Source organism: Saccostrea cucullata, unplaced genomic scaffold (genome assembly GCF_032062105.1).
Source record: "Saccostrea cucullata isolate Sc308-1 unplaced genomic scaffold, CSIRO_AGI_Scuc_v1 ctg102, whole genome shotgun sequence".
Lineage (NCBI taxonomy): Eukaryota > Metazoa > Mollusca > Bivalvia > Ostreida > Ostreidae > Saccostrea > Saccostrea cuccullata.
In genome coordinates this window covers 238,638-256,598 of record NW_026938483.1, presented here as the reverse complement: position 1 = coordinate 256,598, position 17,961 = coordinate 238,638, and the positions used below count along the sequence as shown (strand labels likewise).

The window sequence follows — 17,961 nt, the reverse complement described above, 5'->3', positions numbered from 1 at the left end:
AACCCTGAAAGAAAAACCACTGGCCCTCCGAGTCCAGGGGGTTATGCTTAGGGCCAGCAACCCTAACATGTCAAACAATGCAGCTACAGAAACCTTAACCAGAGAACAAAATGATGGAAGAAGGATTGAAACCACTCAGGATACTGATAGTATGACGGGTGAATCCCCCACCCTGATAGGAGATGTCCTTCGACCAAAAATAACACGTAGAGTGGGCTGCTGGAACGTGCGGACCCTCTACCAAACAGGAAAACTAGCACAAGTGGTGAGAGAAATGGAGCATTACAAGATCGAGCTTCTTGGAGTAAGTGAAACTAGATGGACAGGCAAGGGATCAAAACAACTAGTGTCAGGACATCAAATACTCTACTCTGGAAGAACTGATGAACATCATAGCAGAGGAGTAGCAATAATCACAACAAAAGAAGTTTATAGAAGTCTGTTAGAATGGAAGCCAGTGAATGAACGAATCATAACAGCAAGATTCAACTCAGCCTTTGCCAAACTTACAGTAGTGGTATGCTATGCACCAACAGATGATGCAGAAGACGACGAAAAAGTCTCCTTTTACGACAGCTTACAAGAAATAGTAGACAATACACCATCTCACGATGTCCTACTTATCTTGGGAGACTTAAATGCAAAAGTTGGGAAAAGCAATCAAGGAAGAGAAAGCATCATGGGTAAGCAAGGCTTAGGAGAATGTAACAGCAATGGAGAGAGACTGTGCACTTTCTGCCAAGAAAACAACTTGATAATTGGTGGAACTATATTTATGCACAAAGATATCCATAAGACAACATGGAACTTCAGACAGCAGATTTACCAGTAAAAGATAAAAGAGGGAATGTCTTATCCAAAGAAGAAGATATACAGAAACGATGGAAAGAACATTTTGAGGAAGTGTTCAATATAAATGATACAGGAAATGAGGTCCTGATAACACCAGCCATTAACATACTGGACATTAATACAGATCCACCCAGTATAGAAGAGGTAAAAAAGGCAATAAAGAGATTAAAAAATGGAAAGGCTGCTGGCATTGACCAGATAAATGCAGAGCTCCTCAAGGCCGAAGAGTACTGGACACCTACCATCTTGACAAATATTCTACAGAACATCTGGGAATCAGAAGAGACACCAACCTTCTGGAGAACAGGCCTTATTGTAAAACTTCCAAAAAAAGGAGACCTTTCCAACTGCAATAACTATAGAGGGATAATGCTGCTCTCAGTATCGATGAAAGTGCTAAGCAGAGTGATATTGAACAGAATCACAGACATAGCAGACCCTCTACTGCGGAAAGAACAGGCAGGATTTAGAAAGGGGAGATCATGTGCTGACCAGATATTCACTCTAAGACAAATACTAGAGCAGAGCAATGAATGGAACTCTCCGCTTTACATCAACTTCATCGACTTTACAAAAGCTTTTGACAGTGTTAATCGCCTAGCCTTAGAAAAAATTCTCAGTCATTATGGGATCCCAGATAAAATTATCTCCAGCATTAAGATGTTGTATACAGACCTAAATGCCAGAGTTATCTGTGGATCAAGCTTATCAGAGGAGTTCGAATTACAGACTGGAGTAAAACAAGGATGTCTGCTCTCCCCTCTTCTCTTTACATTCTGCATTGACTGGATTATGCAAGAAACCATCAAGAATAAGCGGACGGGAATTACTTGGGCCATGACAGAGATGTTAGAAGACCTGGATTTTGCAGACGACATAGCACTGCTATCACACCGCCATCGTGACATGCAAGAAAAAACAAAACAACTAGCAGAAACAGCAAGGAAGATTGGCCTTAATATCAACAACACCAAGACCAAGATCATGAAGGTCAATACTAAATCAGAGGAGCCCATCACCTTAAATAACGAAGAAATAGAAGAAGTCTCAGAATTTGGCTATCTAGGAAGCAAGATCACCACAGATGGGAACTCAGAGGTAGATGTACTAGCTCGAATTTCAAAAGCCACAGGAGCGTATGTTGCACTAAGAAACATCTGGAGGTCAGCAAAGATCAGCACAAACACCAAAATAAGGATCTTCAAGAGCAACGTGCTTGGGGTCCTCCTATATGGTGCTGAAGCATGGAAAGTTACTAAAACCATCTCAAACAAGCTAGATACCTTCCAGACACGCTGCCTTCGCAGAATACTTCGCATCTTCTGGCCAAATACCATCTCAAATGAGGAGCTATACAAAAAGACCAACACCACCCCTCTATCTCAAGTTATAAAGAGAAGAAAATGGCTGTGGATAGGGCATGTATGTAGAATGCACCCAACTTCCATCCCAAGGGTTGCTTTGAAATGGACACCACCTGGCAAGAGAAAGAGAGGAAGACCAAAAGAAACATGGAGAAGATCTGTAGAGAAAGAGATGGGAAAGAACCGCTGGACATGGGGACAGATACAGAAATGGACACAGGACAGGCCAGCATGGAAGTCTCTGGTGACGGCCTTATGTGCTATCCAGCACGAAGAGGATTAAGTAAGTAAGTTTATTAGGCAGTGAGAAAATCTATTATAGAATTAAATTAGAACTAAAATATTAAAATTACCATTCTCCAGTTCATTCTGAAATCTCTGTGTTCTTCATAGGAATTAAACCACTGGTAGAAGAACCGGGCAAGCAAATTCTCTCTGAAAAAGAAAGTAAAAGTAGACGGAATTAAACCACTGGTAGAAGAACCGGGCAAGCAAATTCTCTCTGAAAAAGAAAGTAAAAGTAGAAGGAATTAAACCACTGGTAGAAGAAACGGGCAAGCAAATTCTCTCTGAATAAAAAGGAGGAAAAAAACTTACACTTGTTTAAACACAGGGGCCTGTAACTGATTTTGTGTGATCACTATACACTGTATGTTTGTATATAAAGGTGAAAGGTAAAATCTTGTACATGTATAGTACCCATGTGCTTCAAAAGTAACATTTGTTTATAATTCTGATTAATTACATTCTTTTAGTGTATATCTATAAACTGAGATTTCATCATATTTCTGTAATTTTTAACATTTTACTACAATAAGCAGTACCTTCTAAAACTTGTGTATTTTTCCAGATTTTCTCTCTTAATTTTCTCCATTTCAACATAAATCCTCCACTGGAAGATAATCCTGGGCATGGAGTGAACGAAAAAGAAAGCATCTGCCTGAACCTTCAACATCTACAAAACACATCACATACTGATATATAAAACAATAATAAGCTGTTGGTTAGGGATTATATTTCATCAGTGTCTGTATGTCTGTCTGTCCTCAGGATATTTGTGTTTTAAAAAAAGGAGGTGAAAAGATTAAGAAAAGAATTTGGTAGGCCATGTCCTAGTGATTACAATTTGGTGTTAAATATGATGGTCATTTTTTACATCTTGCCATATGCTACCAAATTATACAATCATGTACATATTGTTGCTATATACACGATCTACGGTTAAAAGCATGTTGGGAGAGGTAGTCTATAATCAATTTCTACTTTGATATACAAAACAAATGGAAAAAAAGATTCTTTGGTGGTTTTCAGAGAATAATGACGTTTACACAACATATAATGATGCTAAAGCTGATAAATATTTGGTTCTGTCATCTGGTACTTACTTTTCTCTGTTCTCTGTATCTGGTATACAACATCAGAGCATCCAAGCACTTTCTTTTGAGGACACTCCTGAAGGAAAGTTAATAAGTTTTGTTGTGAAATAAAACAAAAATGAAAACTTCACCTGTTTTCTCTCTTTATTAGAATCATAATTTGATTTGACAACTGCCTGACAATAAACTTATGTCCACTTGGTAAGATCACATACCATTCGTGTGTGTATACTTGGTAAGGCAACAAACTGATAACGAGTATTATTCACTGATAATGTTTGGTAAGATGATTCACTGATAATGTTTGGTAAGATGATTTAGAGATAATTTATAGATTACATGTGAGTGCCTGCATGGTAAGATACATGTAATTTACTGATAACTTACTGTTAATGTGTGCCTGTTTAGTAAGATGACCTACTAATAATGAGCATGTACCTGCTTGGTAAGAAGATTAACTGATAACTTACTGATAATGAGCATGTGCTTGCTTGGTAAGATTTACTGATAACTTACTGATAATGAGATTGTGCTTGCTTGGTAAGATTTACTGATAACTTACTGATAATGAGCATCTGCTTGCTTGGTAAGAAGATTTACTGAAAACTTACTGATAATGAGCATGTGCTTGCTTGGTAAGATGACTTATCTGTAGCTCTTCATTGTTCTCACATTTCTGTAACCAAATCTGCCAGTGTCGGCTCAAAAGCTGTAAAGAGAAGAAGAACTAATATAAAAGTACATGACTCTGCAGTTTAACTTACTAAACTTTATAACAGGAAAAAAGGTGCATATTTATTTTGATATGAAATTAAAAGTAGAATATAGCATTTAGAAACTGATAAACACATTTTTCCTAAATCAAAGACCACACCTAGTAATAAACTTAGCAGAATGAAACTAAACTAGAACTGTCCAATAGTTACAAATAAAATACTACCCCCCCCCCCCCCCCCCCCCCCCCGCTGGGTTTTTCAGAGAAGGTGCCAATTCAAAAATACTTTATGGATCTAGAGGTGTTCACAATTTACTTACAAAAATTTGCAGTGAAATATAATTGCTCATCATGTTTCTTAATGAATGAAACAAAGGTGCAACCAAATGAAACATCAATACTAATACATTGTAATTCCATTGTAACAATTTTTTTTATTTTTTCATTTTATTTTTTTTTATTTCTGCATTAAAAAAATAAATTGCAATTATGTGTTATGTCATTCTGCAAACTGATTGTTAAAAAAAAACCATTATACAAAATCAAATTAATCTTGATATATCAATTTGAAATGCATTTTGAAAATAAAGAGCTGGTCATCCAGTAATGAAGTGCTTTGACAGACAATAAATTACAATTAAGAGAATAAGAGAAGAGAGATCTTTAATTCTTGTGCCTTATTCCCTGGAGATTAGATAACACACACATGCTTCATAAGAGATATGCCTTAACAACTTCCAACACCAAACTCATTAATTTATCTTTAACTGGATGCATGTCCAGTCATTATTCCCAAGAGACAAATGAAATTACATTATCTTCTGTGCAATGTAAAAACTGTTTTAAACACTTGATGATGTTTCTTTTTTTTAAATTTTTATGAGTAGTTTTAAGCTGTAGTATTTTTGAACAGATATTCTAGATTCTATATCTCAAACCTTATACATGAGCCCAAAATGAACTAGTCAATTAAAATAAAAAATAAAACCTGTAAAATGCAAAAAAATAAACAAAAAGAGTTGAAAATTCCAGGTGCACACCTTCATATGGTGAATAATAAGTGTACAAATTTTCAGATTAATCCTTGCAATAGTTTCTGAGAAACGGTCCGGACAAAACCACAAAATAAAAATGAAAAAACACCTGTAAAATTCAAAATAATATTCGAATCAAGATGAAAATATCAGGTGCACAACTTTATATGGTGAATAATATGTGTACAAATTTTCAGACAAATCCTTCCAATAGTTTCTGAGTAATGATCCGGACAAAATCTCGTCTACAGACAGACAGACGGACATGGTGATTCCAATATACCCCCCCCTAAACTTCGTTTGCGGGGGGTATAATGATAGACATATACACTATAAAACTGACATACTGTTTTAAAGTAATGTTGAACAGCTAACTCATTTCTCATCTCTTTCACCCTCAGCTGCACCACATTGAGTCGAAAGGCATTAAATCCCATCAGCTGCGAGAAAATGTTAAAAAATTTGAAGACAGCATGATAAAACATTATTGAATAGATTCTTTACTTTAAAATTATAGAAGATAGATAACAACAGTTTTGTCAGGGACAAGTAAGTTCCAAACTTTATACAAAATTTTGATTTTGCTTGCATGTAAAGATTACAAACTTAAAGATAAAATAATTCTGATTTTATATGTAATAATGTCTAAACAAGTGACACGTTTTTGAGAATATCCTGAGATTATGTGTACATACTTAAAGCTAGCAATTGTATATTTCCATTTTCCCTCTAATCGAAAGACCAGAGAAATAATCTGTCCACTAAATCTTTATTATATTAAAACTATTATAGCTTGCACTGATAATTAAGTACTAATTTTAAAAAAAACATACCATCAATTTTTTCCTGTAATGCACCTCTGCTTTAAGCATCTTCTCTTTCTCTTGTTCTTGTATCAACATGTCTAGAAACCACTTGGTCAAGGAAAATTTTCATACTTTGTAGAAAATTTTAATTTCATTTCCATGTAGAGATTTCAAACTTTAAGATTAAAAAAAAAATCTGATTATGATGGCTTAAATATCTTTGTAGATATAAATATTTACAAGAGAGCCTTAACTTCATCAAACATTACTGTACTTCAATAAAAAGGAGACCTTCATTTGCACCGAGTCTTATCAGAAAATCAAAATGTACCAAACAGCAGGTTTAAGGTAATCACACTGTAAACTCTGTCATAATAACCTAACATTTGGATGAAATTAGTGTTCGTAATGTAAACCTTATCATACAATTTATTAAACACACATATACCACACAACACATAACACAAGAGAAATTATGAGCACAAGGACATCATTTCTGATACAGACAGACAAGGATACAAAGTTTCCAGATCTGGAAGTACCGCCTCCTCTGGAACCGCGCGGCCAGGACTTCAATGTGGTGCTGGTGGGATTTAATGGACTGATGGAGCTCATACTGCCTCCGCCAGGTATAAAACGTCTGATATCTCAGGCTCTGGCCATAGTATTTATCTGCATAATCTATAAAACAGGATAAAATATCCGATATCTCAAGCTCTGGGCATAGTATTTATCTGCATAATCTATAAAACAGGATATACTATCTGATATCTCAAGCTCTGGGCATAGTCTTTATCTGCATAATCTATAAAACATAGATTCTGTATAAAAACTCAAATCTTTGAATGAACAAAAAGCTTTTTTTATTTAAGTAAGATTCCATATTTTTCTGACTTGTTTCTTCAGTATCAATACCTTTCTGTCTTTTCCTGTCTCGTTTCTGCAGCCAATACTGAGTCCAAGCAATAAAACACCTCCTCTTAACGGTTTGTTGGTAGTGTCTGAGAGACAGAGCATGTCTGTGGTAAATCTGGCGCTTCTTTTTAAGTCTGTCTGACCAAATCAACCAGTGCTGATAAAAAAAAATTACTTCTGAATTTGTTTATTGCATTAGGATAATTTTTTCTAAACATAATCACATAAAGTAAGTAAAATCTGACCGTAAGAATAATTACTTGTACCTGTCAGATGATATCATTACCTAAGTTTGAATTCTGTATGCCTGTATTAACTTGTGCCTGAATTCTGTAGGCCTGTACCAATCTGTGCCTGAATTCTGTAGGCCTGTACTAATACTTGTGCCTGAATTCTGTAGGCCTGTACCAATCTGTGCCTGAATTCTGTAGGCCTGTACTAATACTGTGCCTGAATTCTGTAGGCCTGTACCAATCTGTGCCTGAATTCTGTATGCCTGTACTAATACCTGTGCCTGAATTCTGTAGGCCTGTACCAATCTGTGCCTGAATTCTGTATGGCTGTACTTACCTGTGCCTGAATTCTGTATGCCTGTACCAATCTGTGCCTGAATTCTGTATGCCTGTATTTACCTGTGCCTGAATTCTGTATGCCTGTACTTACCTGTGCCTGAATTCTGTATGCCTGTACTAATACCTGTGCCTGAATTCTGTAGGCCTGTACTTACCTGTGTCTGAATTCTGTAGGCCTGTACTAATACCTGTGCCTGAATTCTGTATGCCTGTACTTACCTGTGTCTGAATTCTGTATGCCTGTACTTACCTGTGCCTGAATTCTGTATGCCTGTACTTACCTGTGTCTGAATTCTGTATGCCTGTATTAACCTGTGCCTGAATTCTGTATGCCTGTACTTACCTGTGCCTGAATTCTGTATGCCTGTACTTACCTGTGCCTGAATTCTGTATGGCTGTACTTACCTGTGCCTGAATTCTGTATGCATGTACTTACCTATGCCTGAATTCTGTAGGCCTGTACCAATCTGTGCCTGAATTCTGTAGGCCTGTACCAACCTGTGCCTGAATTCTGTAGGCCTGTATTTACCTGTGCCTGAATTCTGTATGCCTGTATAAACCTTTGCCTGAATTCTGTATACCTGTACTTACCTTTGCCTGAATTCTGTATACCTGTACTTACCTTTGCCTGAATTCTGTATGCCTGTACTCACCTGTGCCTGAATTCTGTATGCCTGTAATTACCTGTGCCTGAATTCTGTAGGCCCAGAACTGTAAAGCCACTACTTCCATTTCATGTCTCTCTTGCTGAAGACTGTACTGCTCCTTCCATTTAATCCACACTAACCTATCAACAGAAATAAACATTAATTAAATATCATAAGTACACCAACAAAATTATCATAAGAAGGCTGTGCGGTTATGCTCACTTGTTATACCATCGCTCTAATGTGAATAAACACTCTCATATGAATAAACACTAATTAAGTTTCGAAAGAAATTTGGTATGGACAAATGCCAAGATAAATAGGAAGTTGAAATCAGATTTGTACAAAAATGAATCCCACCATATCGCAAAGAGTGGGATAAAATTTTATGAATCTGGATTGAATTTGGTATTATAAATTATATAATTTTGTAGTGACAGGGTATGGGATGATACTTGGATAGTAAATTTTGGACCTGGCTAGGTGAAGCCATGCCAGGTATGAAATTTACAAACAAGGTACGTACGATCCTCTCCCATTCAGGCCATAGTTGAATGAGAAGAGAATATTTTGTACTTCATTAAAATATTAACCAATTAACATTTTAGCAGATTTTTTTTCCTAGCTAACACTTTGGCAGTTTTTTTTTTACCTAGTTTACAAATTTAAATTAGCAGATATTTTACCTAGTTAACACGTGGTGATAATGGCTGTCTGCCTCTGCTTTAATTTTCTTCTTTCCTCTCTGGATATTAACAAAATCCTTCCAGTGTTTAAGACTCCTGCCTAGAATTGCTTTGTTACCTGCAAAGAAAGGAAATGAATGGTAAAAAGAAAAAAACAAACTGTCAAGGGAATTTATACAATATACAGTTGAACTTCAGTGTCATGAAAACCAATATCTAAAATTCCATATCCCAAAAGTATTTCCTTTGCCCCATCAATTCAAGATTATGAGGTTTGACCGTAATTATAATCAATGCATGACAACTTACAATTTTTTCTCATCCCAGAAAATCATGTTATGCATAGCCACTTTCAATGAAAGAATTTTTAAACAAGAATCTTTGACATTTGACAAACTGTGGCCCTAGTGTTCATGACAAGGAAATAATGTAAAATTATGAACAAGAGGCCTAGGGGCCACAGCGCTCACCTGAGCACATCGGGCTTGAATTTACCCCCCCCCCCCCCTCCAGGCATTCATCATTTGAACAAACTAGAATCTACACTGCCTGAGGATGATTCCGTATAAATATCACTAATCATAGTTTTGAAGTACTTGAAATTTTTTTAAAGGTTTCCCTATATATCCCTATGTAAAACTTGGGTCGGCCATTTTGGCCCCACCCTAGCCCCGGGGGGTCATGATTTAAACAAACTTGAATCTACACTACCTGAGCATGATTCCACATGAGTTTCATCTTTCCTGGCCCAGTGGTTCTGGAGAAAAAGATTTTTAAATATTTTTCCTATATATTCCTATGTTAAACTTCGGTTGGCCATTTTGGCCCCACCCTAGCCCCGGGGGTCATGATTTGAACAAACTTGAATCTACACTACCTGAGCATGATTCAACATGAGTTTCATCTTTCCTGGCCCTGTGGTTCTGGAGAAGAAGATTTTTAAAGATTTTTCCTATTTATTCCTATGTAAAACTTGGGTGCGGCCATTATCCCCACCCTAGCCCAAAAGTCATGATTTGAACAAAATTGAATCTACACTACCTGAGGATGATTCCACATGAGTTTCATCTTTCCTGGCCCAGTGGTTCTGTTAAGAAGACTTTTAAAGATTTTTCCTATATATTCCTATGTAAAACTTGAGATTTGCCATTTGTGGCCCCACCCTAGACAAGGAAATAATGTAAAATTATGAACAAAATTGAATCTACACTAACCATCAGATATAACTTACATTTTTTAGTTTCATCTTTCCTGGCCCTGTGGTTGGCAAAGAAAAATTTTATACATGTACATAATAGTTTTACAATTTAATTACTTTTGTTTATCTTTATATGGAGCACTTCTTCTCAAAGAGATCAAAAACAAACTTCTAAAAATAGCCACAACCACATGAGTTTCATCTTTCCTTTATCACAGTGGTAAAACATGCTTGCAGAAGATTTTTAAAAATTTTTGCTATATATTCCTATGTTTTTACTTGGGGTGGCCAAAATATATTATGAACTTACTGACATGATATAACAAACTTACATTTATACTACAAGAGGCCCATGATTCCATATGAGTTCCATCTTTCCTGGCCCAGTGGCTAGGATAAAAAGAAATTTTTAAAAAATGCCATTAATTTTTCTCAAAAGTAAACCTTATCTCCAGTTAAAAAGGGCTTGCCCTTTTTTGAACAAATTTTTTCACCCAAGAATTTGTGCCATATTTTGATTAAATTGGCCCACTTTGGTTGGCCATTGAAAATGTGAAAAGTTTACGACGACGACAACGACAACGACTACAACGACGACAGACAACGGACAAATTTTGATCAGAAAAGCTTGACTTGAGCCTTCGGCTGAGGATGCTTCCATATAAATATGATCACTTATGACTTTGTTATTCTTAACAAATAACCAATTTGATATAACTTATTTTTTTATATTTCTATGTAAAAAAAATCTTCTGCCTGTCAACCATCACTTGGCAAAGAAAAATTTTATACATGTACATAATAGTTTTACAATTTAATTACTTTTGTTTATCTTTATATGGAGCACTTCTTCTCAAAGAGATCAAAAACAACTTCTAAAAATAGCCACAACCACCATGCCCTCTTAAATCTACCCTTTATCACATATAGTAAAACATGCTTGTAGCATACATACTTATAACAAATTGATGCTTTAATCGAAGTGATTTTTATTTCCCCGTGGCTTCAAAATATATTATGAACTTACTGACAGATATAACAAATTACATTTATATAAAAGCAAAATTGCCTCTCCTTGGCACTTCACTATAAGTGTGTTTTAATGTATTTTAATTTACACTACAACATAATTTATCAACTCAAAGCAAAATTCTTTATAATTTTAGAGGGAGAAGTTGCAGAAATTCAAACACATTGTAAATGTACTCTACAGCACACATTGTAATCTACACTTCACCGTATAAGTCAACTGAATCTAATTGTTAGGGGGTGGAGAGATTCATGATTTTAAAATATTGTAATTGTAATAGATAGTTCACCACTTACTAATGGTTGTAGCAAGCTCCATTTTTTCTGCAGTAGCCTTCTGATAGAGTACATAGAGCCTCCAAGCTTCAAACACTTTACTCCAAACCACATATCTTAAACATGTTAAAAGAGAAAATTGAAATTGAAAACATTATGTTTAAAAATATATTGCAAGAAATTAGCCAAAAATTTAATTTATCTAACAAAGAAGCAGCCTATATGTCTTTTCTATAAACAATAACTCATAAATTGGCACTTTGTTGATCGTTTTTACTCTTGAGTTACTTTTTACAGATCAAATATTAACTACAGCTGTCCAAAAGGGACAAATAACCCCACCAGGTTTTTCAGAGAAGGTGCCAATTCACAAATATTTTATGGATCTAAGAGGTGTTCAATTTTCTAACAAAAATTAACAGTGAAAATAATTGCTCATTATATCTTTTAATGAATGAAACAAAGGTGCAACCAGATAAAACACCAATACTAACACATTGTAAATTCCATTGTAACATTTTTATTTCACAAAAAAATAAAGTGCAACAGCTTTTTAAAAAAAAAATCATATTAAACAAAATCAAATTAATTTTGATAATCAATCAATTTATCTGCATCCAGAATTAAGTGCTTTGATAAATTTTTGAGAGGAAGGTACTTTTGTGGGTTTGAAACATATCCTAACTTTTTATTTTGAGAACCTTGTATAATTAAAACTTTGATTTTATTTAACTTGTACACCAAACTCATTAATTTATCTTTAACTGGATGCATGTCCAGACATTAGTCCCATGAGAAAAAAAAAATGAATGTACATTATCTTCTGTGTAATGTAAAAACTGTTTTTAACACTTGATGATGTTTCTTTTTGTTAGTTTTAATGAGTAGTTTTAAGCTGGATTCTATGTCTGAAACTTTACACATGAACCCAAAATGAATGAGTCAATAAAAATAAAAAATAAAATGCAGAAAAATAAACAAGAGGCCCAAGGGCCTTGAATCGCCTATTTCGATAAATTGTACAACCTATCACTTCTATTTGAAGCCTCTAACCCTTTTCCCAAGGCCAACTTCCATCAACTTCCAAAGTTTGATGAATACTAGCCAATTATAACTGAATATCATTTTAATAAAGTAGGAAAAAAACATAAGGGGGTCACAATGACCTACCTTTCAGTGGAAATTTTCAATAGTAAAGGTAATGACAAAGATTGAAGATTCTAAGCCAATAAGTATGTGAGATAAGGGTGAAACGTTTACGAATTTTGTAAACGTTTAAAGAGTTGTTATTCTGAGGAGGGGGATATTCAAGTGGAGTGATGGCTCTGCCCTTGGATCTAAATTGATTTCAATTCTTTCATTTAATATAAGTATGAGTTGTTATTACAAATGTTTGTTGGTCATTATTATTTAAAATCTGTTATCAAATCATGCATTGTACACATTTTACCTAAAGATTGGTTTGTTTATAATTAAAGAAATTTTGTAAAGATGTAATTTCTCCTCTGAAGTAAAAGTAAAACAAGACCTGTTCATTATTTTTTTTTTCAAAGGGGGGGGGACTTGTAAAAAAATGTATTATATATTATTTAATCAAAATATGTAAATTTTATATTTAGGTCCTTTGTGGAAAGAAAAGTTAGCCCGTGAGTTTTCATTCTGTTTCTTATTTAATTGTGTGCATCTGAACAGAGACATATAATAGATCATGCACTAAAACAAATTTGTTTTTATTATTATTAGACTAGTCCATTTATGGAATAAACGTTTACTCAAACTGTAAACGTTTAGAAAAAAACGTCGAAAAATCATTTCTTAGTGTTGCATGTCCATATACTGATGTATACGATATGTTGTTTTAAAGAATGATATAAAACTTTGTAGATTCCAGAATTTCTGAGATTATTAATTATAGCCATAAAATGTTAAAAGGACAAACTTTATTTAATTCCATGGAAGTTAGCACACCCAAAGTTGCATACAATAGAACAATCCAAGGAAAAGGCGCGAAGATAGCTTTCTAGTGACATTTGGCGCGAAAAGATGCATTTCACCCCAAAGTTTGATGTAGAATATAAATGGACTGATCCAGTAAAGCCATAAAATGTCAGAAAAAAGGATACACATTTTAGACATTTTTCAAACGGCGAATCACATGGAATAATCTGTTCCATGCAAAAAGAGTAAAGGAAGTAAACACTGCATTTTTTTGCATCAGTTATATCATTCTTTTTTCTGAAAACTTTTTTCTTTTAAAATGCAGGTAAAGAATTCCAGTGTAAATCAGCTTGCACAAAATCTAGCTCTCTAGATATGATCGCACAGTTTCGGATCTTGGAAATATCAATCCTTATACAGCCTGATGCCGTGACGTCAGGCAATAAAAAAAATAAATTGCAACTATGTGTCATGACACTCTGCAAACTGATTGCTGAGAAAAAAATTATATTAAACAAAATCCAGACATTACTCCCAAGAGACAAATGAATGTACATTATCTTCTGTGTAATGTAAAAACTGTTTTTAACACTTGATGATGTTTCTACTTATTAGTTTTAATGAGTAGTTTTTAGCTGTAGTTCACATTTTTGTACAGATATTCTAGATACTATGTCTGAATCTTTACACGTGAACCCAAAATGAATGAGTCAATTAAAATAAAAAATAAAACCAGTAAAATGCAGAAAAATAAAAAAATAAAGTTGAAAATTTCAGGTGCACACCTTCATATGGTGAATAATAAGTGTACAAATTTTAAGATAAATCCTTGCAATAGTTTCCGAGAAATGGTCTGCACAAAACAAAATAAAAATAAAAAAAACACCTGAAAAATACAAAATAATCATCCAATCAAGATGATAATACCATGTGAACACCTTCATATGGTGAATAATATGTGTACAAATTTACAGACAAATCCTTCCAATAGTTTCTGAGAAAATGTCCGCACAAAATCTCGTCTACAGACAGATGGACATGGTGATTCCGATATACCCCCCCTTAAGTTCGTTTGAGGGGAGTATAACAGTTTACTTTTTTAGGATTTAATTAAATTTTTGTATAGTTTATAATCTTTATTGAGAATTTCATGTACCTACAGATTTATGTATCAAATGGTTTTTACCATATGTGTAACTTGAAAAATTAGTTGAGAGGCCTACTAGTCCAGCCTGTAATCTGTTTTTTTTTTTTTTGGATGATATGACCTCTGGCCTTGTGCTATATTTACCTGTGATGACATTCTGCTCGCACCATCAACCTCCATTCTTTTCTGACTTCCCACCACATGGCATGCCACTCCCTGTATACTTGTCTGACCAAGTGTGTCTCATAATGTCGCCTGTTAATTCAAAACACATTAGTTGTACACCTGTCTCAGTGTTGTCCATCTACACCAGTGATGATTGATTGCACTGAACAGTGACCAAGTTAGCAGATTTATATAGGGATCCTCAGATACAGCAAGAGAGAAATCAAAAGTGGCAAACAAATTCCTAAAAATTAAACTGTCTAATATTTGGTTTAAAGATGAGATCCAGCAATTGGCTTCCACCATAATTATTATGCAAGCCAATTGCTTGATCATCATTACAAAATATCAGACAGTTATTCTTTACATTTTCCTGATATCCTAAATTCAGGTGCTACAAACCAAGCCCACTTCCATCTCTTGCTGTCCTGCCCCACATGTGATTTTTTTTTTTACGTAACCAATCAATCAACCAGTAGCTTTATGTAGAAATAAAAAAATTTCAATATTTGTAGCTTTATCTTAGAAAATGAAATTTAAAATTATAAATAAAAACATATAAAAAGCAAGAGCTGAATCTTATACCGTGTATGAAATACTGACCTTGCTACAGATGGAAGCACTCTCCCAAAAGCTTTAGTTTTCCAAATGTTGGAAAATTTCCTTGCTAAATGCCTGTAAATATTTTGTAAATAATATGTTTCATAAATGTTAATCTTTATAATATGATCCTAATAAAACAAAATAAAGAGTGCATGCTTTACCGGTAACCTTTTGACCCCTCTCTGTTTTATGTTTTTTAATGCCATAGATTTCCATTCACTAATCACTTTAAATGCAAAAAAAACATGTGTAATGTAAATATTTTAATGAACTGGTATTTCCACCCCTGTTGCCTTTACTTAATCCTGAGTCATATGTTGTAACACTTACCTTAATCCTGAGTGAAATATTATGTGTAGGTCATTACTTATACTGAGTTAAATGTTGTAATTCTCTACTTAATCCTGAGTAAAATGTTGTAGCTCTTACCTAATCCTTAGTGAAATGTTAGGTTTTGGTCTTTACTTAATCCTGAGTGAAATTATAGGTGTAAGTCTTTACCTAATTCTGAGTGAAATATTAGGTGTCGGGCATCTTTACTTAAACCTGGGCTAAATGCTAGGTCTAGGAATTTACTCTATCCTAAGTGAAAATGTTAGGTATAGGTTTTTGCTTAATCCGGAGCAAAATATTAGGTGTAGGGCATCTTTATTTAATTCTGACTAAAATGTTAGGTGTAGGTCTTTTATCTTATCCTGATTAAATGTTAAGTGTAAGTCTTTACCTTAACCTTAGTTAAATGTTAGGAGTAGGACTTTACCTCATCCTGAGTTAAATGTTAGGAGTAGGACTTTCCCTAATTCTGAGGTAAATGTTAGGTGTAAGTCTTTACCTTATCCTGAGTTAAATGTTAGGTGTAGGTCTTTTATCTTATCCTGATTAAATGTTAAGTGTAAGTCTTTACCTTAACCTTAGTTAAATGTTAGGAGTAGGACTTTACCTCATCCTGAGTTAAATGTTAGGTGTAGGTCTTTTATCTTATCCTGAGTTAAATGTTAGGTGTAGGATTTTACCTTATCCCGAGTTATATGTTAGGTGTAGGACTTTACCTAATTCTGAGGTAAATGTTAGGTGTAGGTCTTTACCCAATCCTGAGTTAAATGTTAGACGTAGGTCTTCACCTTATCCTGAGTTAAATGTTAGGTGTAGGTTTTTACCTTATCCTGAGTTAAATGTTAGGTGTAGGATTTTACCTTATCCTGAGTTAAATATTAGGTGTAGGTTTTTACCTTATCCTGAGTTAAATGTTAGGTTAGGACTTTACCTAATCCTGAGTTAAATGTTAGGAGTAGGACTTTACCTAATCCTGAGTTAAATGTTAGGAGTAGGTCTTTACCTAATCCTGGGTTAAATGTTAGGTGTAGGTCTTTACCTAATCCTGGGTTAAATGTTAGGTGTAGGACTTTACCTAATCCTGAGTTCCTTTAACCTTCCTCCTCTATTCCATGTGTAGTCTGCCCTGTAATTCTTTATCTGGACCCCGCTCTTCTTTCCCCGTGGAACCCCTTTCCTCCTCTGTTGCTTGTCAGTTTTCTGAGCAGCTCTCTCAGGCACACAGTGAATCTCCAGTGTGGTAGTTTTCATCAGGTCAGGTTTCATTGATGTCTTTGAGAGATTTTCTTTTTCCCTTCTTTTCTGTCTTTTGGAAAGCACTGGGATTTTAGATATATTTGTTTCTTTATCATCATTTACATTCTTGGAAGATCTGTAAGTTTAAAAGTAAAGTTATGTATAACAATGGAATCTATTACCGTCAATCTGGAAATTTTTACGTCAATTTTATTTTGCGAATTCGGGTCAAAATGCTGTTGATTAATTTTTACGTTTCAAAATTTTGCGAATGACCACTGCTTTGTTTACATTTTCTTATTGGTAATTTATTTTTAAGAAAAATATTTTTGCGAATGCAATAAACTCGCAAATTTGCTAAAAATTTATCTACAGCAAAAATTTCCAGATTTACGGTACTACTGTAGACAACATCTCAGCCCAACAACACCTCGGCTTTCTATAACTTAATAAAAGTTAGCCATATAGTCCTTTGCATCTTTCTCTTGTGGAAATGTGAGATATAATGCTAAGTAATACTATATTTTAACATAGTAGAAATTTTCTCTTCATAAATACATCAGAGATACATATACATATGTAGGTCAATTATCGATGGAGAGGAATTTAATGGACTACATTTGAACTTTTCTTTTTCTTTTATTTTTGGCTTGAGGGATTAATGCCGCCGTAGTGTTGTCAAATTGGTTGAAAATCATAATTGATTACTTGGCAGCATCAGTTTACTCTAATCAATGGATAATAATCGAATCGGTAACAATTTGTATAAAATAGGCACTAAATATATAAAATGCAGAAGATTAATTTTGCAATTAACATAAGTACTTGTGTATTATACAGATTCAAATTCTTAATACAGCAGAACTGAATAAATTATTATATAGTCTATTTATATTCCCTATATAAGCGCAAACATAACACTACATATTCACAGGATTTGAGGTCGTATTTACCGGAGGGTCAATGCGCGTACAGCAGCATTGTGATGACATAATCAATACCTCAAACAACTTTGTAATCAATGGTTGCAATGACCACAGCGAGCTATGTATCTGTCAGCAGCAAAAAT

General features: G+C 34.4%; 1 protein-coding gene across 1 annotated transcript in view; it reads right to left on the bottom strand.

Moving 5' to 3' along the window:
* The window catches only part of LOC134250413 (protein SFI1 homolog), a 30,963-nt gene that overhangs the window by 9,227 nt on the left and 3,775 nt on the right, over positions 1-17,961 (bottom strand). The window contains exons 2-15 of the mRNA XM_062732773.1: positions 16,732-17,028; positions 15,324-15,395; positions 14,700-14,810; positions 11,492-11,586; positions 8,968-9,085; positions 8,319-8,421; positions 7,063-7,219; positions 6,667-6,828; positions 6,175-6,245; positions 5,689-5,781; positions 4,204-4,301; positions 3,602-3,668; positions 3,041-3,171; positions 2,570-2,651 (exon numbers count right to left, since the gene is read on the bottom strand). Coding sequence (XP_062588757.1) covers positions 2,570-2,651; positions 3,041-3,171; positions 3,602-3,668; positions 4,204-4,301; positions 5,689-5,781; positions 6,175-6,245; positions 6,667-6,828; positions 7,063-7,219; positions 8,319-8,421; positions 8,968-9,085; positions 11,492-11,586; positions 14,700-14,810; positions 15,324-15,395; positions 16,732-17,028 — 1,657 coding nt within the window. The remainder of the gene's footprint in view (positions 1-2,569; positions 2,652-3,040; positions 3,172-3,601; positions 3,669-4,203; positions 4,302-5,688; positions 5,782-6,174; positions 6,246-6,666; positions 6,829-7,062; positions 7,220-8,318; positions 8,422-8,967; positions 9,086-11,491; positions 11,587-14,699; positions 14,811-15,323; positions 15,396-16,731; positions 17,029-17,961) is intronic.